Source organism: Myotis nattereri (genome assembly GCF_964212035.1).
Source record: "Myotis nattereri genome assembly, chromosome: 7".
NCBI classification, from domain to species: Eukaryota; Metazoa; Chordata; class Mammalia; order Chiroptera; family Vespertilionidae; genus Myotis; species Myotis nattereri.
In genome coordinates, this window is record NC_138082.1 from 34,824,008 (window position 1) to 34,846,925 (window position 22,918).

At 37.3% G+C, this 22,918-nt stretch overlaps 1 protein-coding gene across 1 annotated transcript; it reads left to right on the forward strand.

The window, feature by feature from the left end:
• Positions 1–21,153, forward strand: RBM44 (RNA binding motif protein 44; the record flags this gene model as incomplete). Its single annotated transcript, XM_081096021.1, has 14 exons — positions 1–73; positions 3,213–4,810; positions 5,095–5,153; positions 6,614–6,790; positions 7,251–7,434; positions 7,528–7,550; positions 7,668–7,752; positions 9,563–9,677; positions 11,870–11,998; positions 14,781–14,860; positions 14,973–15,043; positions 15,886–16,171; positions 20,742–20,890; positions 21,030–21,153. The coding sequence occupies 14 exons, from the start codon at positions 1–3 to the stop codon at positions 21,151–21,153; spliced, it is 3,153 nt and encodes a 1,050-aa protein (XP_080952147.1).
• Positions 21,154–22,918: the final 1,765 nt, after the last annotated feature.

Below are 22,918 nucleotides of genomic sequence, written 5' to 3' on the forward strand. Positions count from 1 at the left end.
ATGCAGGCCACTACAGTGGTAAAGACAGCTGCTAACAAAGAGTACCACAATAATGGAGGAAACATCCAGAAAGGTAAGGGCTTTATTCTAGGAGGAGAGAGATGCTAAATATAATTGGGCTAGATAGTTCCCACTCCAGTGTTGCTACTCTTTAAACTTTCCTCCCAGTAATGTGGTTACTAAAATTCAGCAAGTTTTAAGTTGGCAACCTCACTCCAGTGATTTTTAGTGAATATGGGCAGCCTATACAGGGCCTGTCAGGGAAATGGAAGATTTAGGGAACAGTAGGTGAACCAGAAGAGAGCATTTCCATCCAGCCAGGCCTTTGGGAACTGCTGATAGGCACAGTTGTCTTAAGTGGAAAGTGGGCAGGCTACCTGTGCTACCCAAGTTGAATGTGATTTGACTGCACACAAATCTGAAATTTCTTTTTCTTTGGTAATGGTAGGAGAGAAAATAAGAAATGACAAGAGCATAAAAAGCAAGATAACTAAACTTTATATGCTTAGGATTGTACATGGTTTTAACTATTAAAAGGAGTGTAGAAAAATTGTAAATGCCATTTTAAGTCAGAATGGAAGTAATAAATTATTCAGCAAAGGAATTAATATAATTAACCATCCATTTTGGAAAAAATTAAGTTAGATTCCTACATTATGCTAGAGAGAAAAAAATCTACATAGTGTAGAAGGGCTGTGTTGTATACACACACAATAAATTATAGAAGAATGCTATTGTTTTCTTTTTAGAAGAATACTTTTATAATCATGTGGTAGGAAAGGCCACAGAGACAAAACTCAGAAGTCAGAGAAGAAAGGACTGATCCATTTAACTAAATAACCTTAATAACCATAGTATGATATTATAAAAAGTAAAAGATAAGCAATAAACTAGGGAAAAGTCCCATTATAAATAAGAAAAAAAAGAATTATCCAGAATATATAATGAACATATATACAAATCTCTTAAGAAAAATGCAATCAATCTATGAGTTTATAACTGAAGCTAATGCCACTTTTCTTAGCTCCAACCCCATATTTGTAACAGCCTATTAAACCAGCGATTTTCAACCTTTTTCACCTAAGTTAATATCCTTTGCTGATCTGACCAAAAAAAAAAAATAGATATAATTTTGATTGATTTACAAAAAAAATAATAATAGTAATTACCTACCCTTTTTGCTCCAAAGTGACTTTTTAAAAAAATCAAGTGCCTATACTTGCATATAAGGATTTCTGGAACCGAGAATTAACCAATCCGTCACCACCTTATGCAACGTGACCAGTAAGGTGCAACTCTATTAAGTAACCTATATATTTATAGTTCAAGACAGAGCATTCACACTGCATAGCTATTGTTATGTTGGCTGTTGTTATTTTTTATTTGCCAATCTAAGGGTAAAGAGATCAGTACCCCTGACTATTCAGGTATTGTATGTTTTAAAAATTCTTGCAGCACACCGGTTGAAAATTGCTGACATTTGAATCTGAATGTTTTATTGCTGACCTCAAACTCCACACGCCTGGAAATGAACTCAATATCTTCTCCTCCACACCTTAGCTTTTTTCCTTCATCTTCTAAATCAACTATTCTAGTTCCAAGTATTCCCATTCAACTGTAATACCAAGTTTTAAACCTTATCATTATTTTAGAGCAGAGGTCCTCAAACTTTTTAAACAGGGGGCCAGTTCACTGTCCCGCAGACATTCCACACATGCGCACTGCGGGCCCAGGACGAGTCGGCTGCTAAGCAGGACAGGCAGCGGAGGCAAAAACACCCGGCGGGCCGGATAAATGTTTTCGGTGGGCCGCATGTGGCCTGCGGGCCGCAGTTTGAGGACACCTGTTTTAGAGCAATGTTTAAGCAGGTGGTGGCCAATTGGTGAGTCATGAAATTAGTTTAGTTGATTGAAACCAGCTTTTAAAAAATAAAACAAAATAGACCAGAAAATACATTGGACATAGTCAGACTAGTTACTGTTTTGTAAAATGTTTGTTTCACTTATTCACACACATATGTATTGTCTACTGGATCTTGATATAAAATGTGTTTCTGATTGTGTTCTTGGGCAAAATATATATATATTTGAAAGCCACTAATCTCTCTCTACCTCATCTACCATTCCTAATCAAACACCAAGTCTTGTCAGTTGTGGAACATTTATTCCAGCCCCACATCTGCACTCTTGGTCTGTCTGCCTCCAGTCTGCACCTTCAAGTCTTCATTCTTATTGTTGCTCGAGGTGTCTCAACTCAATTTCATTCACATGACTGCCCTTTTCAGAAGCTTTCAGTAGTCCTCTGTAGCTTAGAATAAGAGCCAATCTCCTAAGAACATCATAAAAGGCCTTTCTTCTGTTCACAGCTCCGATCATTCCAGTAGAGCTATTTCACTCCAGACAAAGTGGCTTAATCTTTTCCTGAAAATGCCATATTATTTCACATAGCTCACTTTATAGGTGCTGTTCAATTTGCCTAAGATAACTATTGTGTTTCAAAAACACTTTTTAAATGTAAAGTTTTCTCTGAAATTGGCTTCTCTTTTCTTCTCAAAAATTTACCTGCTCATCATCACAGCTCTGTCAGCACTCATTATACCTGTATTACATTTATGTGTGCTTTCCTTATTTGTGACCCTTATGAAAGCCGTAAGTATTTGGATACACCACCCATGTCTTTGTTGTTGTTTTACCACTAGAATCTTGACCACTATCTTAACTGGGGCTACCATAACAAAATACCATAGACTGGGTAGCTTAACCATACAGAGATACTTATTTTTCACAGTTCTGGAGGCTGAAAGTTTGAATCAGGGTACCAGTATGCTCAGGTTTTGGTAAGGGCTCTCTTCCTGGTTTGTCAATGGCTGCCTTCTTGCAGTGTCCTCCACACATGGTGGGGAGAAAGAGAAAGCTCTCTGGCACTCATCCAGTCTTCAGGAACCCATCCTCATGGCCTCATCTAGCCCTGATTACCTCCCAAAGACCCCATCTCCAGTTACTTTCACAATGGAAATTCAGGCTTTATTGTACAAATTTTGAGGGAGATACAATTTAGTCCATAGTGACAACCACGGAGGATATTTGTCATGGATAATGTAAAAGTATTCCTACGTTGTGAAGAGCTTGAACCAGATCACATCTGTTATATTTTACTGTTGAGATTCTGTAATGTCCCTGCTGTTAACATTTTATTCTTTTTTTTTTAATCAGATGAGCCTTCTAATCCTAAGAAAGGAATTTTGTCATCTTCCAGTGGTTGTAATGAAGCCAAAGTGACTTTTAGTGATGATGACTGGGATTCCTTGGCACTAGAACAAAGAGCTAATGACAAAGAAATCAGCAATATTGACAACGTAGATTTACTGGAGCCATCTTTTACTGCAAGTACAGATGCTTACATAGAGAGTACTCGCTGTCAGTCAAGGGAGTTTGAAGACAGTATTGACTATGTTTTCTTGAATGAAACATACTCTATACTTTATTCAGAGTCAAAATTAAAGAATGAAAGTCTTACTCGTTCAAATTCAGAATTAGGTTCTGAAATACAGAAAAGAGAGATGTTTTTTGATATTTTAGAACATAAACTTAAGATTATTGACTTAGAAAAAATCAAGATTTCAGATGATGATTGTAAAGAAACTGCTGAAGATGTCCAGAAGTATGATACAGATGAAGACTCACAGCAGGAATATCATAGTGCAGAAGAACAAGAATATCTGAGTAACCACTTATCTCTTGATCAAACAAAAACATTAAACATATCTAATTTGGCAGTTGTTGGATTAAGAAGTTCAGGTTATGAAGTTAAACATGGTGGCAATCTAGAAGGTAATCATATTAAGTTGGAAAGTTCTAGCATCTCTTTAGATTCGATTGATGATTATGGACAAGAAGATTCACCTCATGTCTCCAAATACCAGAATTCTGTTATGTTAGGAGAATATCATAAACCAAAGCATGAAAAGTGTAAGGATCAAGAGACTAGTTTAATGTATCACACAGTATTTGATGAAATTATACTAAGGAATAGTCCTGAAAGCCAGGAATCTCAGTCTAAGAGTGGTTTCTTTAACCTTCAACAAGCATTAAAAACCAACATTTATACTGGCAAAATTAAAGCTCAAGTAACTGAAAGTAAAGATTTTTGTGGAAATGCAACTGTTGAAAACAAAATGTTACAACACCTTGAAAATCCTAGCACATTAGCACAGGAAAAAGCTTTAGAGACATTACTACAACCCTTTAAAGACTGTCAAACTTCCTGTACCTCTATTTGTGATGATTCAGTCATTTCTGCCTGTGGACATTCACATTATAAAAGCCTGCCGAGCATTCCTAACTCAGTCCTAGATTTTTCTGTTACTCCACCAAGGATTGGAGCCAAAGATAATCAGGCAATGAAAGAAGATCGCTCCCTAAAAGTTACTAATGGCAGTGCCACAAATAAAATGTGCTTTCATAGTATAGAAGGAACACATCCCAAATTTGCAACAGAGGCAGCTCAATGCACAGTCACAGTTAATCAGACAGTGGATGTTAGCACTGATTTCAGGGCTTGTTTCACAAACAGCAGAGCGACAAGTACAAGACCTTCTGTAGTATCTACATCCAGCAACACAGAGATAACAATGATGAATAAAAAACGCCCTGGTGAATGGCAAAGGGGGAAACAAAGAAGTGTGGGTTGTAATACAGATTGGTCATACAGTCAAGACAATGAAGATACACCAATGGCTGTGACAAAAGGATCGCTGGGAAAATCCCTCTCAGTCGACAGTTTCAAACCTAATGGAAATTTCTTAAATAAGGTAAAACCAATATAATTAATAATAGAATTTTATTTGACTTTATAAAGAGGCAGTGTGTGCTAATGTAAATTGAAGTTTAGCAGAGAATACTAAGGCTTTTGTGAGAAAATGCTCGATAAGGGAACAAGTGGATAGGTTGCTGCCAATCCTATCCTTTTCTGGTGGCTGCTGTTGCCACTAAGTCCATTAGTAATTGGGTTTTACATTTTACCAGTTTGGAACCTCAGATAGAACATGTGTTGTCTGGCATATAGTTCTAATATGATTTTAAATCATGTTTGCAGGATTCCCTGGAATCAAGAAAAACACCTGCTATTATAGACTTAAAGGAACATCCTGAGAGGTAAGTTAGATATATAAGCTTGCAGATACACATGGGGGAAAAAATCAAAATAGTAATTTGCTTTTTATAGGGTACTCAACCATCTATCTATCTATATATACATGTATATATAGATATATAGATATAGATATATATGTATAAAAGCCTAAGCGACTGTTTGGCTGACCGGTAGCTATGACATGCACTGACCACCAGGGGGCAGATGCTCAGCACAGGAGCTGCCGAGCTGGGGTTCTTGAGTGATGCACCCGGAACCAGAGAGGAGGGAACCCGATTCCAGGTGCGTCACCCAAGAACTGCCCTCTCCAGTCTCAAAATCTGGGACCCCCTCAGGGGATGTTTGAGAGCTGGTTTCGCCCAATCCCCATAGGCCAGGCCGAGGGACACCCACCAGTGCACAAATCTGTGCACCGGGCCTCTAGTATAGAATAATAGCTTAAAGGAACTTAAGAGATCATCTGCTTCAGCCATTTGCCTGCATACAAAAAAATACTAGGATAATATAGAATGTGAAAGTTTTCTCACTGAGATTTCAGTCTCAATAATTCCTTTAGAAACTCATGGCATCTTTATTCAACCCAAATCCATACTGATTTAGTTACTCAATTTTCTTTCATTTGATCCCCTGTAGACCAAAATAAAATAGCACCTTTGGAAAATGTTATATATATGAAGAAGGAAATAGCTACGTTCACTTGGATGCTTTAATCTTGATTTTAATTCATTGTATAATTTACTTTGCACTTAATAGATACCCTTAGAATTCAGAACACTATGGTGAACTAGGAGGTGGGGGTAGGGAAAAGGGTTGTCTCTGAGAAGCCAAATTAGTTTTCATGCTTTGAAGTCATTTACTTTTTACTTCATTCTTCTGAGTTTAATTCGGTATTCAATCCTATAAAATTAAATAACAGAGTTGGTTTTCTGACACATCAGTATTGAGAAAAGTTAAGAATGGCAACTAGTAGCAAGAACTGTTATCATTCAGAAAATGTAGTGCTTTGGGGCTTTTTGATAACACAAAATATTTGCTTATGATAATGACAATTATTAAGAAAAAAGTCTGCTATGTCTGTTTTCTATTAAAAAGGTAACACATTTAAGAACAGTTTCCATCTAGAATGCTTATAACTTTAAAGTGTTGGCCAAGGCTTGATTTAGGTTGAAAAACCTATTGATTCTGGATAAAGTCAGTACTTTACTTTGGAATTCTTTTTCATAAAAGAAATTTTGAATGTGAGAATTATTTATTTCCTTGAGTTCTAGAAAGAATATATTTAGCTTTGACTCGACATTTCTGCTTTTCGTGGTTGTAATGTATTCCTATAGCCTTTCCATGTCTGGTAGGAATTGATTTAAACTTGACAGGGAAGTGTAAGAACTTAAAAACTGTTCCTAGAGGCACGCCATTAACAGGAAAATATTGGAGATCTTACCTAACCGAGTCTTTTATTTTAAAGGGAACCTCAACGTTGGAAAGAGTTGGAGAAGAATTTGCCATCAAAGTGCTGTCAGAAAACAATGCAGAGAGCCATCAAAGCAGAGTTGCACCTTTTAAATATTCACTATCAGCTGTGCCATCGCCATTGTAGTGATATCTACAAACTTGTAATGGAAAATAGGGAAGGATTACATAGGTGATTGTTAAATTTAAATCTGTGTCACCTTAGAAATTTATCACTAGCTTTAAATTCTAGAAAATTTCTTTAGTTTCATTTTTGAAAGGCAAAAGCAGGAGTAGATTATAACTAGATTTTAAAATATAGTACACTTGGATTTCATGAAGAGACAACAGTGCATGTTGGGATGATGAATCCAGTAAAAAGATAGATTTGATGTTTCTTATGAAGTCCAAGTATGGACAAAGTAAGTTGCAGGGTTTCGCATGACATCCCATCACATTCTCTCTGGCTTATATAATGGGGATTGCTGGTACTGCTTCTATTTTATCTTCTGTGGTTCATTTTGTTTTATTAAACATTTAAAAGAAAATATTTTAAGGATCTGATAGAATTAGAACTAAGTATATAATGTAATATTAGTGTTAAATGGATGACTTCAGCCTAAATCAGTTTTGTGAACTTAACTTTTGAACAGGAATTTGTCAACTAATTCTACTAAAAAGGAGCTGGGATCAGCACTACTGTCTGTTTTAGGAGACTTAAAAGTTAAATATGTAAGCTTGAAAGAAAAAGTAAACAAGGGCATTCCACTGGAAGAGCTGCCCCCTCTGTCAGTAGAATCAAAACTATTATCTACCTTCTCTACTTTTGCTTCCAGGGTATGTATGTAAGTCTTAGGAATACAATTTTTACTTTCTTTAGACAAAAGATTTTAAACTAAAAGATTTTTCTTCCCTTTTATGTCTTTCCAGCTAATGAAAAAAGAATCACATGTGTAAGTTAAGGTTTAATTTGATCTTAAAAATTGTTTAATTTAGTTAATTTTAAGTTTTCTGTTTTGGTCCTTATTTAAGACATTGACAAATCTTTAATGAAATGTTTATCTGTTTAGCTTTTCAGGAGCAGATTCTGAACTAGATAATCAGAGTACATGTGATGTTGATGTGTCTTCAAGCCTGAAAAAGACACACTCTCAAGTGAGGTTTTTTGGTGTGTTTTTTAGTTCATCAGTGTAAATCTGTGATTTTATGGCTTAAGTGAAGTAAACTATAATTAGAAGAAGTTCTTACATCCTTCTTTTCATTTAACTGGCTTACTTTGTGTACTGCTATTTGAAGGATATAACTGATTAGAAGGAACATATGTCCCAATCAAACAGTTGTCAACAGTATATGTTGAGATGATGACCATATAATGTATCCTTATACCAGTAGATTTGAGGATGAAACGTAATGATGTTCATATGGCGAGATACAAACCTGGACTGTCTCAGGCAAACCATGACTTATGCCCACCATCATGTTGACCCAGTGTGATAAAAACTAATATCTTAGAGAATTTGTTTCTTGAGGTAGAGCAAAATAATGTCATTCATTTTAGACAGGGCAAAGTTTTAATTCTTCCTTTATTAACATGATGGATGTAATTTTAATATGCTTTTCATAGGTTTTCTTGACCTCTCTTGGTCCCAAGGAAATGTTCTTCACTCCACAAATTGTGAAGTGCTATAGAATCATAAATTAGATTCCATTATCAAGTGAGGCAGTGGGGTAGGATAGCTAATGTTTATTTTTACTTTCTGACTTTGGTTTTAACCCTGAGGTTATATTATATGGGTAGTCTTATATAATAAGATGCATTCTCAAGCCAAAAGTGGATACTTAATTGGTTTACATTTCTTTCTATTAACATAAGTGATTAAAAGTAAATTACTTTAGCAATTTATTCCACTGTTGTACTCGACCCTATTATACACAAAGAATTAACAGATCTAAAAACAGACTTGGATATTCTCACATTTCTTACGTAGTTTACTTAACTTGTTTATTTCATGATATAAAATGTTCTAGAGAGGTTGTGTTTCATCATTGAAATGGTAGCAGTGGTATAACCTCATTTGGGGAAGAACAATAAATTATTTTTAAAACTAAAAGATGTAGATAGACATAATTTTTATGATCTAAGCTTTGGCTGTAAAACAATATCTTTAAAAAATGTTTTTTGATTTTATAGAGGATAGAGAGATAGAAACATTGATCAGCTGCCTCCTGGACGCCCCCTACTGGGGGTTGAGCCAGAAAACAGGGCATGTGCCCTGACTTGTAATTGAGCTCCTGAACTCCAATCTGTGAAATCTTGGTCATGGGTCGATGCTTAGCCACTGAGCCACACCAACCGGGCAATAAAACAATATTTTAAGTTGTGATCATATTTTAATACCAGTCTCATTAAATTAACAGGTTATGCCTGAAAGCCAGTGTAGTGTAGTGTGTCTAAATTTTAGTTACTTATGTACCATCTTCACAATTTTCCATAGCCATATATTGCCTGTAATATTACTTGCTTTGTGTTCTTCTTTAAACAGTTCTCCTTTTTAAATAAACTTACGTAAAGAGTAACTTATTTACTGGTATATTTGGGAAACATTACTTCCCATAGATATAAGCCATATTAAATACATAATTTAAATGTTAATATGGAAAGTACTTATATGTATACCTTCAATCATCTGAATTACTTCAAGAGTGTGTATGCCACACTTTGCTAAATAATGGTAGTGTTAGCATATAGTCACTATACACAGACTAGGGTCATTCAGATCCGAATTCTCATGAACTGTATGACGTTCAGTTTGCTCACCTGCAAATGTGAGTGGAGAATGATTTTGTTCTCAGAGTCTTTATTGTTGTGAGGGCTAAGGCCAGTGAATAGTGCCACCACATAGTAAGAGCACCATAACTATTAGTCCTTACTTATTTTCATTGCTTTTATTATTTTAATCCTCAGGTGTCTTTATTATCTGACAATAGTCATCCTAAACAAGGTACCTCACCCAAGGAAGATGGTTTAAAAAATGGTGATATAGATGGATACTTTAGTCAACTGAAACTTGATGATAAAGGTCAGTATAAAAATATATTGTCTTGTGTCATTGCCAGAAAAAAATGTGCCGGGAGCCGGTCCATCCTTGCTGTTTCAAGGAACCTGGCATATATGGCATACTGTTCTTAATATGTTTGCTCACCTTCTTGTCACTATGTGTTTTAACCAAGGTCTCTGAGAAAGGTTGTTTCCCCAGGTAGGGATTTTCCCCTGAAGTTAGGGAGGGAATAAAACCTCTTAACTAAGTGCCAGGCGGGTAATTAATCACTTTAACTATGAACAATCATGCTTAAGCTACATAATCTTTACTCCCTGGAATGGAGATAAGAAACGCCCTAACCTTTGGAATAGAGATTGATAGGATTGAATCAACTGGTATAAATACAGATGTCACAAGACAGAGAGAGACAGAACCTAGGCACAGAACCTACACAGAACGTTCTCTAGAGACAGAAGAACTTCGCTGGAGAGAACATGGCAAAAGATCCTGGACAGAAACTGGCCTCAGAACCTAGAGACAGAACCTAGCGAGAGAACATAGCAAAAGATCCTGGACTGAACCTGACTACAGAAATTGGCAAGAGAACCTGACAAGAACCTGGATCCAGAACCTGGCTGGAGAACCTAGCAAGAGAACATGGACGCAGAACCTGGCTGGAGAACCTAGCGAGGGAACATGGCTACAGAACCTGGCTGGAGAACCTGGAGAACCTATCAAGAGAACATGGACACAGAACCTAGCTGGAGATCCTAACCAGAACTTCGCTGGAGATCCAGAGCAGAACTTGGCTGGAGATCCTGGCTAGAGATCCGGGCTAGGCTGCTGATCAACTGAACGCTGTCTCCGTGTCCTTCCTTCTTCACCAACTCCGTCTACGCCTTTGGGGACCCCTGGACCCGCTGGGGCTGGACCCCAGCAAATAAGGTTTAAAATGTCCCTAGTGCCCATTCATTAAATCAAAGTAAATATTCTTAATTGACTGAATGGCATCATTCTGATTATGAATGGTATGTTCTTTTTGCATGTACTTGGCATCTTTAAGGTTACTTAATACTGTCTTTAATAATAAAAGTGTAATATGCTAATTATACCAGACATCCTTCTGGACAACCTTCTGGATGAGGCCACAGCGGCAGGGGCCAAGGCAGAGGCGTACGCCGTGGCGGGGGCCGAGCCCCTGGCACAGATTTTGTGTATCGGGCCTCTAGTATCTGATAGTGCCAAATAATAATACAGACTTTTATTCTTCTGGTTCATGTCTTACAATCTAAAAATTCTCTATCCAATTTGTATTTCTGCAAATTGTGTAATATTTTTTATTTTGTTTTCTATGAAAAAAGATGATCATTCCAAAAAGATCACTAATTCAATTTTTAAAGAAATAAAGAGCCGCAGTACTGTTTAATATCTTTTAAAAGACATTTATTGTTAGTCTGTGTAGAGAGATGATACAAATCTCTTTAATAAAGAATAATTTAAAAATCTGAAAAACAAGACTAGAGAGTGGTGTTAATTAAAGGAAAACTGGGCCCTAACCGGTTTGGCTCAGTGGATAGAGCGTTGGCCTGCGGACTGAAAGGTCCCAGGTTCGATTCCGGTCAAGGGCATGTGCCTTGGTTGCGGGCACCTCCCCAGTGGGGGCTGTGCAGGAGGCAGCTGATTGATGTTTCTCTCTCATTGATGTTTCTGACTCTCTATCTCTCTCCCTTCCTCTCTGTAAAAAATCAATAAAATATATATTTTAAAAATAAATAAATAAATAAATAAATAAATAAATAAATAAAAATAAAGGAAAACTGGGAAGCAAATCACTCAGACTGAAAAGAACTTTTTATTTAGGGACTGCTGAAAATCCCTTCTCAGAGAATCAGCTCCACCCCCATCCTCACCTGAGGACATGCTTCCATTGATTCTAGAGGGAGAGAGAGAGAGAGAAAGATCAATCTGTGGCCCCCGTATACACCTCAACCAGGGATTGAACCGGAAACCTGGGTATGTGCGCTGACTGGGAATCGAACTCACGACCTTTTGGCGTATAGGACAATGCTCCAACCACCTGAGCCACCCAGCCAGGGCCCTTCTCAGAGAATCTTTATGCTTGGTTCTCCTATTTTGCTAATAATTTATTTTTATACTTAAAACTAGTAATTGTCATCATGCTCAGAGGGCAAGCTTACATTATTCATAGCTACTTGTGTTCAATCTCTTAGATCCCAAACATAATCAAGAAACAAGTGAAGACTGGTTTGATGCTAAAGAGAGCCTGACAGGAGGTGACTGCTCAGGAATACAAGAAAATCAAATAGAACAAGACAAATGGGATCCAAACTTTACTTCTGGTTGGTTCTTAACAGTTTACTAAGAAATCCTACCCTAGCTCTATTTATTTATTTATTTAATCTTTATTGTTGAAAGTATTATATATGTCCCCTTTTTTCCCCCATTGATCCCCTCCAGCCCACCAGTACCTCCCCAGGCCTTCACCAACCCATTGTCTGTGTCCATGGGCCATGCATATATCCATACAAGTTAACCTGGTTTATTTTTAAAATAGTATTTACTGTCTTCTGTTATTGGGGGGGACTAAGCTGTTTTAAAATTTTATTTCAGTTTGTGGATTTTCTTTATAAATATAAAAAATGAGAAAATTAGCCATTTGGAGGTCATTTCTCTTTCAGAAAACTGCTAAAAGCTTAAATCTGCCCTGGCCAGTGTTGCTCAGTGGTTGGAGCGTCAGCTCATGAACTGGTGGGTCAAGGGTTTGATTTCTGGTCAAGGGCATATACCTCGGTTGCAGGTTCAATTCCCAGCCCCTGTTGGGACGTGTGTGGGAGGCAACCAATCAATTTGTCTCTCACATCAATGTTTCTCCCTCCCTCCCCCATTCCCACCCTTCTCCCTCTTCCCTTCCTCTTCCATCCCTTCCACTCTCTCTAAAAAAAAAAAAGGCAATGGAAAAAATACCTTCTGGTGAGGATTCTTTTAAAAAATCAACCAAGGAATGTATCAATAAGTGGAACAACAAATCAATCTTTCTCTCTCTCAAAAAATCAATAAGTAAAAAACATTTTTTAAGTATGAGAAAATTTAAATTACCTGAAGTGTCTCCAACCTACAATAATCACTATTAATATTCTTTACTATTCTTTTATGTATTTTATGCATATATTTAATACACATATATAGTTTTAAATAAATGACATATAATCTAGTTTTATTGCAATTACTTTTTTCCTTGCATTTTTCTCCATATAATTAACCACATACTGTGTATTTTTCTTACTTAATATATTGACTGCCTTCCCACACTCACACGTGAGGCCAAGAATTGTTTATGCTTTGTTCACTGCCTATCCTGAGTGCCCCTGGGGTATTTAATAGATATATTATATTACACTAGTACAAGGGGAGGTGATGGGTATGATGTACGTCTCTTGATTCCTATTCACTTACCTTTTCTATTGTGCTCCCTTCTCACCCTAATGTAAAAACATAAATTATAAAGGCAAATAGTTTCACTATTTTCTCTATACAGCACATTATAAACCAAAGAAATTATCAAGTGAAGTTAATGAAGAAGAGTAGGTATTATTGCCTAGAGAGGAAGAATTCTACCTGAATTGTAGCACCACCACTGATTAGATTTGTGACCTAAACTCCTAAGACTTCAGTAACCTCATCTAGAAAATGGAAATGATAACAGTTGTACCTCACAGGGTGGTTGGAGCATTACATGAGATGACACATAGAAAATGCTTGGCATAGTGCCTGGATATGGGAAGCACTCAGTAAGGGTTAGATTCTTATTATATATTGAGAATAAAAATTGTAATTATCCCATTATAAAAATTATAAAACATATAAATAAAAACTACTTTAAGAATTCATTCAACAAATATTTATTGTGTACATCTCTATGTGCCAGGTATAGGATTTGGTAGTAGCTTGAAAAAAATCTCAATTCAGTGAATCCTTTTTTATTTCAGACCAGGTTCTCTTAAAAGTACAGACTGAGCCCTGACCGGTTTGGCTCAGTGGATAGAGCATCGGCCTGCGGACTCAAGAGTCCCAGATTTGATTCTGGTCAAGGGCATGTACCTTGGTTGCGGGTACATCCCCAGTGGGGAGTATGCAGGAGGCAGTTGAATCGATGTTTCTAACTCTCTATCCCTCTCCCTTCCTCTCTGTAAAAAATCAATAAAATAAAAAGAAAATATAAAAAAAAGTACAGACTGAAAATGCAGTCCAGGACTTTTGAATAATCTATAATCCTAGTATTTGTGATTTCTAAAATAGTACTATCTAAAGCAAGTTCTTTGACCTCCCCCCATTCTGTGTGCCATTACTATTACACAGCTATATACCAGCTGTTGATATTGTGTGACTTAAAGGTTTTCTTGGTGTGGTTTTCCCCAGCAGAGTTATGTGAGTCAGGAAAGCCCGGGCCAGCATTAGGGTGGGCTAGGATCCTGTGTGCATTCCATGTCTTAGCACTTCTCTGAGCATAGACAAGTGAAGACACTGTCTTCATTAGGGTGTAATTAATTACTCTTAACTTACTGATCCATTTTTGAGCTACAAGAGACTTTAATATCAATGAATCCAATCACTTTATTTTTAAGATGATATGATTAATGCCCAGAAATGTTAAAACTATTCTCCAGGCTCTTGGTCTTCAGTCTAGTGCTGATATTTGCTAGTTATGACTTTATAATAAGTGTTATGATAATCTATATATATAAAAGCCTAAGTGACCGGCCGACCAGTAGCTATGATGTGCACTGACCACCAGGGAGCAGGCGCTCAATGCAGGAGCTGCCGAGCTGGGGTGACTTGGCACCTGCGGTTCTCAGGTAACGCATCTGGAACCAGAGAGGAGGGAGCCCAATTCCGGAGTGCGTCATCAATACCCGAGAAGCACCCTCTCACAATCCAGGACCCCTTGGGGGATGTCGGAGAGCCAGTTTTGGCCCAATCGCTGCAGGCCAGGGCGAGTGACCCCCCACCAGTGCATGAATCCGTGCACTGGGCCTCTAGAAAAAAAAAAGGAACAGTTTTCACTAAAAATATTGACATAATAATGGTTATCTTCCGTTTTGTGTTATGTTTTTCTATAAGCAGAAATTAAGAATGCTGAACCCTTACAAAGAGATAAAGGTTATTTGGTACATGTTGGCGGTCTCTGCCCTTCAGTATCTGAGGTATGCTAGGATTTATTTTTTGAGCTTTATTTTCAGATTTGTTAGGTGTTCATATTTTGATTATTTATTGTTGTTTTCTACCTTTCACAAACTTTTATTTCTCTTCTTTTAGGCTGATTTAAGGTCTCATTTTCAAAAATATCAAGTTTCTGAAATTTCAATTTATGATTCTTCTAATTACAGGTATATTTTCTAAATTCAATAAGTGTGCATTTGCTAAGTGTCTGCTGTGTGCCAGAGGCTCTGTACTAGACATTAACCAAGTGGTGACAGGGCCATTCTAGTAGAGCTTCCCTGACGCCAGTAAAGGGACACACGTGGACAAGCAGCTGCAATCATTAGCTGGTGCTGCTCTTCATCAGGTCTTTTTCATGGTACTTTTCACCTTGTTACTACTGACACGGAGCAGTTACTGGATGTGTGCACTTGATCTTGTTTCACAGTGGCAGTGGAGTGCTTTAGTCAAGAGAATGGGCTCCACAGCTCTGTGGCTGGGTTTAGTTCCCAGCTCTATCAATACTTGCTGCATAAATTTGGACAAATTACTTAATCTTTCTGTACCCCAGGCTCTTATAAAGTAAGAATAGTAATTCCAGTACCTTCATGGCTCTGAAACTGTTTTTAGTTAAATAAAGCAGTAAGAATAAAGCATGGCATGTAGCAGGTGCTCAGAAAACTGTACCTTTATTATTTTTATTATAATTCTTAGTTGATATTTTTATATTCTATTTTTAGGTAGATAACTTTACCATATGTATATAACCATATATATGTATGTTGCCACTTTCTGTTTTGTGACATTGCCATAACATTCAAAAGTATCAAATACTAATGCCGAGAGCTCAGTGGAAATACCTTTACTGTTTTATCACTAAACATGATAGCTGTTCATTTCAGACATTAAAACTTTATCAATTAAGAAAGGATCCTATTTGTAGTCGAGGTTGAAATTTATTAAAAATAGGTGTTTAATTTTGTCTTAAATGGAGTCACTTAAGACGTGCTTTTCTATTTTTATATTTTAGATATGCATCTCTTGCTTTAAAAAAAAACAATGATGCAAAGTCTGCTGCGAAAGAAATGAATGGGATAGAAATAAATGGGAAACCAGTAAATGTGCGACTTGTTAAAAGTCCTGGAGAATGTACATCGCCACTTTCCTCCAAAAGTGGAAGGAGAATTAGTTCGAATAGTTTGGAGAAAAGCACCAACAAAGACATCAGCTCAGCTTCCTCTGCTCCTAGATTGCCCAGAACTAGGCCAAGGCAGCTGGGATCCGAGCAAGACAGTGAATTTTTCCATTTCGACCAAGAGGTTAGTTTTCCTGGTTAGCTCCTTTAAATGGATTGTGTGTGCCACATTGAAGTAAGTAGCTGTGTAGAATAAATGACTCTAAAACTATCAATCTTAAAATGGGAATGAGAAAGTCATTCTGAATGATTTTTAACTGTGGATCCACCCTAACCTGCTTTTACACGACTCTAGTTCTCCTGAGGGAAAACGTAGATCTTTGCAGACCTAGCTACAGAAAAACCCATTTCCCTTTAACTTTGACTAGGTTCATTGCCAGTGCTTTGCAGTATTTTATCTCTTTATTTGTGGACCATACTACATCATTCTTTTTAACACAACCTTATCTCATACTTCTTAAAACCATATAATGTAGTCATTTAATTATATATGCCCTCATCTTTAAAAACCACATGGGACGTGATGAAGTTGCCTGAGCCACTCTTCTTTCTCCCAAACAAGTAGTTTATATACAGTGTCTTAATTTCTTTGTTTCTCTTCATCTGACTTTAGCAAAATGCCTGGCATCACTTAGGCATTCCATTGTTTTTTTTTATTTTTCATACAGTAAAATCTACTTTGTTTGGTGTCTGTGTGTTTACACAAATGCATATAGACATGTGGTTACATGTCTGTTGCATTTGTACGGACACCAAACAAGATAGTCAAGATACAGAATAGTCCATTCCAAAACACTCTCTTGTGCTCCTCTGTTTCCTCTTGCTATGTTTTTACCTTTTCCAGAATGCCATACCAATGGAATAGTATGTGGCCTTATTAGTTTGGCTTCTTCCACTTACTTTAGTGCATTTGAGATAGATGTATTGTGTTGTAGCAGCAGTTCCTGCTCATATTTTGACCATTTTTATTGGGTTGTTTATTTTCTTATTACTGAGTTCTGAGAGTTTTTTTATGTTCTGAATATAAATTCTTTACCAGCTAGATATGTGGTTTGCAAGTACTTTCTATACTTTTGTCTTTTCATTGGTTTAATAGTATCTTTATCAGAACAATAGTTTTTAATTTTGTTGAAGTACCATTTATCCATTTTTTTCTTTATTAACTTGTGCTTTTAGTGTTGGATTTAAGAAACCCTTCTCAGAAAGATTTTGAGTGAATTTGTATGTAATGTGTAAGATATGAATTGAGGTCATTTTTTTCTTTATTTTTGTTTTATGTATGGAAGTGTTCTAGCATCACTGTTGAAAAAGACTATCCTATCTCCATTGAATTATCTTTACACTTTTGTTAAAAATCAGTTGATCATACTTGTATGGGTCTATTTCTAGACTAACTGTTCTCTTCTGTGGATCTGTTTATCTATATTCACCAATACTACACTGTGTATTGGTGAATATAGTAAGCCTTGATATCAAGTAGAATGAGTCTTCCAGCTTTGTTCATTTTCAAAATTGTTTTGCCTATTCTAGTCTCTGACTTTCTGTATAAATTTCATAATTCAACTTGTCAGTATCTACCAAAAACTCCTACTTTGATTTTTACTGAGATTATATTGAGTCTATAAATCAGAGCAGATCCCTTTTTAGTAAGTGGATGAAAGAAATACTTGTTGGATAAGACAAAGGCATCTCTTCTAACTATGTCCTTTATTCCGTCCTTTCCATAACTCCATTCTTGGAGTTACCCCAATTCTTTTCGGTACTATTAGTGATTCCATTTCTTCATGCAGACTTTTCTTGCTACTTAGAGTCATCTAGAACTCTTCCTATCCTGGCAAGATTTTCACTTGACTTTTCATTCTTTTGAAGTTACCCTTCCTATTTGCCCTGTGTTTTTACTGCCAAACTTCCCAAATTTTTATCTCTAAAATTTTATTTTAACTGCTTTTTTCATTCTCACTAGTGACCTTTTTATTGGTCTTTCCCCCCATCGACCTTTTTTTTTTTTTTTTTTTTTTTTGACTACCTAGCCTCTTTGACTCTTTTTTAAAAAAACATACTTTTATTGATTTCAGAGAGGAACAGAGAGGGAGAGAGAGATAGAAACATCATTGATGAGAGAGAATCATTAATTGGCTGCCTCCTGCATGCTCCACACTGGGAATCCAACCCGTAACTTGGGCATGTGCCCTGACCGGGAATCAGTGACCTTCTGGTTCATAGGTCGATGCCCAACCATTGAGTCACACTGGCCAGGCAAGCCTCTTTGACTCTTGATTATCCCTTTTTCAAAAATCATTTTTTTTCATCTCAGTGACACTCATTTTTTTTAAAAAAATATATTTTATATGTTTTTATTGATTGAAGAGAGAGGAAGGGAGAGAGAGAGATAGAAACATCAGTGATGAGAGAGAATCATTGATTGACTGCCTCCTGCACACTCCCCACTGGGAATTGAGCCCAAAACCCGGGCATGTGCTCTGACTGGGAATTGAACCGTGACCTCCTGGTTCATGAGTCAACACTCAACAACTGAGCCACACCAGCCAGGCAGCACTTCATGTGTTTTTTTGGCACATAACCTCAGTCCACAGTAAGAAAGAATAAACAAAGTACAGTTGGGCTGCATGGGGACCTGAACTGGAAATTTGGGAACTGTGGCTTTTCCTGTGCTCATGTAGTAGACATGGTTTCTTGCCTTTACAACCCTGTATGTTCCATTCCTCTGCACATTGGCTTTCTCTGTCTGATCATGACTTTTCCTCCATGTGACTTTATTTTGCTTAATGTTAACTCTGCAGTATTATTCAGTTTGAGCTTCTATCATTTGATTAATTCATTTGCTCTATGTTTCAATTCCTCATTCTTTAGACAGGGAATCTGACTGACCCAGCCTGTGATTTTTGTGTTCGTCATTTCAGGTGCTGCACTCTTGCTTCAGTCAGCTGGGGCAGTGGCCATGGAGTTGGTAGAGGGAAAGTTATGTGGTACAAATAAGGCACCATGGGCCAGGGTAGGAGTATGTTGTCTTAGAGTATGTGGGTAGAGAAGTTTCTATTACCAGCTTGTTAAACTATACTCAAGTTCTCTTACCTTTCCAGCAATTTCTTGTCACCCTTCTTTTTCTTGGATTCTCAACATTTATTCATTTAGGAAATGTTATATACAATGAGAGGCAGAATAGTGATGACTAACAGCAACACATTCATAACCTGGCTCTGCCCCGTACTCATCATATGATTGAGCAAGTTATATCAACTTTGTGTCTGAGCTTCCTTGTCTTTTTTAAGAATATATTTTTATTGATTTCAGAGATGAAGGGAAAGGGAGAGAGATAGAAATATCAATGATGAGAGAGAATCATTGATTGGCTCCCTCCTATATGCCCCCCACTGGGATCCAGTCTGCAACACAGGCACATGTACTGACCGGGAATTGAACTGTGACCTCCTGGTTCATAGGTCGACACTGAACCACTGAGCTACACCAGCTGGGCCTGAGCTTTCTTATCTTAACATGGTGATAATAGTTTCTACTTCACAGATACTGTGAGGTTTAAATGACTTTAATACAGAAAATTTTTAGGACTGTGCCTGGCATGGCAAATATGCTCAATAAATAGTAGCTGTCGTTGTTGACCAGTAATTTGGCTCTTTCATGAAAATCTCATCCTCCCTGTGGTTTCAACTATCACTTAAACTGCTGTATCCCAAACATTTATTTATTTAACTAACAGTTACGACATGCCAACTGTGTACACTGTTCTAGACCCTGGGAAAGCAGCAGTGAACAAAACAGACAAAAATCTATGTTCTTGTAGAGCTTAAATCTAGTGAAGGAGATAAGGCAATAGCAAAGAAGTAAAATATCTGAGATGACATTTAATATTTCACATATCTTGTCCTGATTTTTCATCTGGGCTTTAAAGTCTCAGCTCTTCCTTTGTTGAACTTGGGATTTCCAGTGGTTTCATACAATGTATAGTGTACTTGCCTGGTTAATAGTAATTAATTGATTATTTTAATTTTGTCTCTTCAGTTGGATTATAAGATGCATAAGTGGAGAGGGTTCCAATTTATATCACTAGTTTTCTTCCGTGGCCTTTTCTGTCCCCCTCCCCTTTCCCTGCATGTGGTACATTCTGGGCATATAGTTTATGCTCATTAAACATTTAGTAAACAAGATGTAGATTATTTATAACTATCATGCAGACCAGTTTTCCTCTGTCAGGTTGGGTAAAAGAATTAAACTTCCATGCCCTAAGCCTAAGATAGATAGCCATTATATATAATGAATTAGCCTCTTTCCTAGCTATAGGAACTAGTTATGTCCTATCTTTAGGAAAGTTGAGTAAATAGATCTGTGTTCTGTGGCTCAGATGAGGAATCCCAGTCGAGAAAGACTGGTTTAGACATAACTTCAAATTCTTGATCACTGCTATAAGAAAATGTGTTTGCCATTTTTTTAATACATGGCCCTGAGCACAGCTCAAGGAAATCTACTTGGTATAAATAATCCCAAATCAAAGTAAGTTTCTTAAAATTTTTGATCTTATAATTTATAATTATTATCATTACTGTTTTAATTTTACTATTATAATTGAAATTTTAAATTTTGTTTTAATTAAATAATCTGGATTGTCTCTATGTAATGGTTACTGATTGTAAGAAACTTTTAAAATGCTTATTTAGGGTGTCAAGAAGAAGAATTGTAAACAGATTGAATCTACTAAATTATTACCTGATACACCTATTCGATTCATACCTCCAAATACGTTGAACCTGCGTAGCTTTACCAAGATCATGAAGAGACTTGCTGAACTACATCCAGACGTTAGCAGGTAATGACCACAATTATATTTTAACTGGCTGTAAAGTTTGAATGTAAGAATGTAGTTTCTTTCAGTAACTTAGCTGTATTTGGAATGCACAGATGCTTTGGAAAGGACAACTGCTCATGTATGTTTTTCTTTTACACAGAGACCATATTATAGATGCTCTTCAGGAAGTACGAATAAATCATAAAGGTTTTCTGAATGGCTTATCTATTAATACTATTGTGGATATGACTTCATCTGTTTTGAAAAACTCTGCTTCCAGTTAGAAATAAAAGAAGCAAAAGGTAAGTCAATTATATCTTTTATATTTAACCATTACTTCAAATTTTAAGTTCCTGATTTCATTTTTCCAAATGAAAAGAATATTATTTTTTAAATAATATTATAAAATAAAAAATAGACTGTATTAGCATTATTTTTTTTCTTTCATGTATTAGCATTATTAATGCAAATCCAGTTACCCCAAAGTTCAGTGACTTAATGTTTAACATCTCATTGCAAATCAGGATTCAGAAATGGCGTGGCTGGGTGGTTTTAGTGTAGGGACGCTCCTGATGTTGCAGTCATGATGCTGGTCTGGGCTTCAGTCATCTGGAGGTTTGACTGAGATTGCAGGATCTGCTCACTCGCATGGCTATTGGGGAGTCCCCTGTACCACCCACTAGGCTCATTGATTCACTAGGAGAACTCACATTATTCAACATAGCTATACTCATGGCTATGATTTATGACCGTGAAAGATACAAAGCTAAATACACAAAGGGGGAAGGGTTGATAGGGTAATGTCTGGAGAAAACCAGGCACAAGCTTCCAAGAATTCTTTCCCAGTGGAGTCACACAAGATGTGCTTATCTCCTCCAGTAGTGAGTTAGAACAGCACACATGAAATGTTCACCAGGAAAGCTCACTAAAGACTCAGTGCTCAGTGTTTTTATTGGGGGCTGGTAACAGGTACCCACTGCTTAGCACGTACCAAAGTCCTAGACTCTGAGAAGGAAAGTAACTGTTCAGTATAAACCATGTTGCTTATACAGTGCTGGCATAGTGGGACACTCCCTTCTAGGATCAATGGGAGCCCTCTTCAAATCCAAGTTCCTAGACACCAGCCAGTGGCCAACCTTGCAAGCAACTCTTTCTGAGGACACAGCAGTCTCAGGCCCACTGTGTTACCTCTCTTTTCCACACATGTACCAGTTAAGTACAAAGGCATGTAATCTTCGGGGTAATTACTTTAAAAGAACAATTTTGAAGAGCATATAAAAAATTATGTTGGGCCTCCCACCCCCCAAGTTCTTCCCAGGTTTCACTGTGAGTTCTCTGTCCCTTTGACTTCCTATCTATTTATACATAAAGTTCACCCACAAAATGGCAGTTTTTCAGTAGAATCGTGAATTACCCCAACAGTTAAACCCAATTAGCATTTGTGGGGGCCTTTGGTAGCCAGGAGCTATTAACTAGTGTGAAAATGCTCAGGCGCCCCAGAAAGAGAGCCCCCCATCCCAGCATGCACAGTGGAAACAGGAGACAGCACTGCAAGGCAGGGGGCCCCAACCACACCAGGCCCTCGCTCATGAAGCTCATTTAAGCCGCTGTCTCAGCAGACTCAGGTGAGAAGCCTGCTGGCAGCACTGGCTGGGAGGTGTAGGCAGGGCCAGCCACCAAAGTGCCCATCCAGGCCTCCAGTCCCTATTCAGGGAAGAGGATGAGGCATCTCTGCAGTTTTTCATTAGCATCTCTCCCCACCCCCCCGCCTCCCCCCCCCCCCCCCCCAGACTGGGCTTAGCCACCCAGAGTGGCGAGGGCAGGCAAGGCTGGGATAGGGCAAAAAAAAAAGAAGGATGTTGGGTCTTCACATACAAAAACTAACTCAAAATGGGTCAAGACCTAAACATAAAGAGATAAAACTCTTAGAAGAAAACAGAGGAAACACTTCACAACATTGAATTTGGCAATGATTTCTTGGATTTTACATAAAAACAGACAAGAAAAAGATAAATTTGACTTCATAATTTTTCTGTATCAAAGAACACT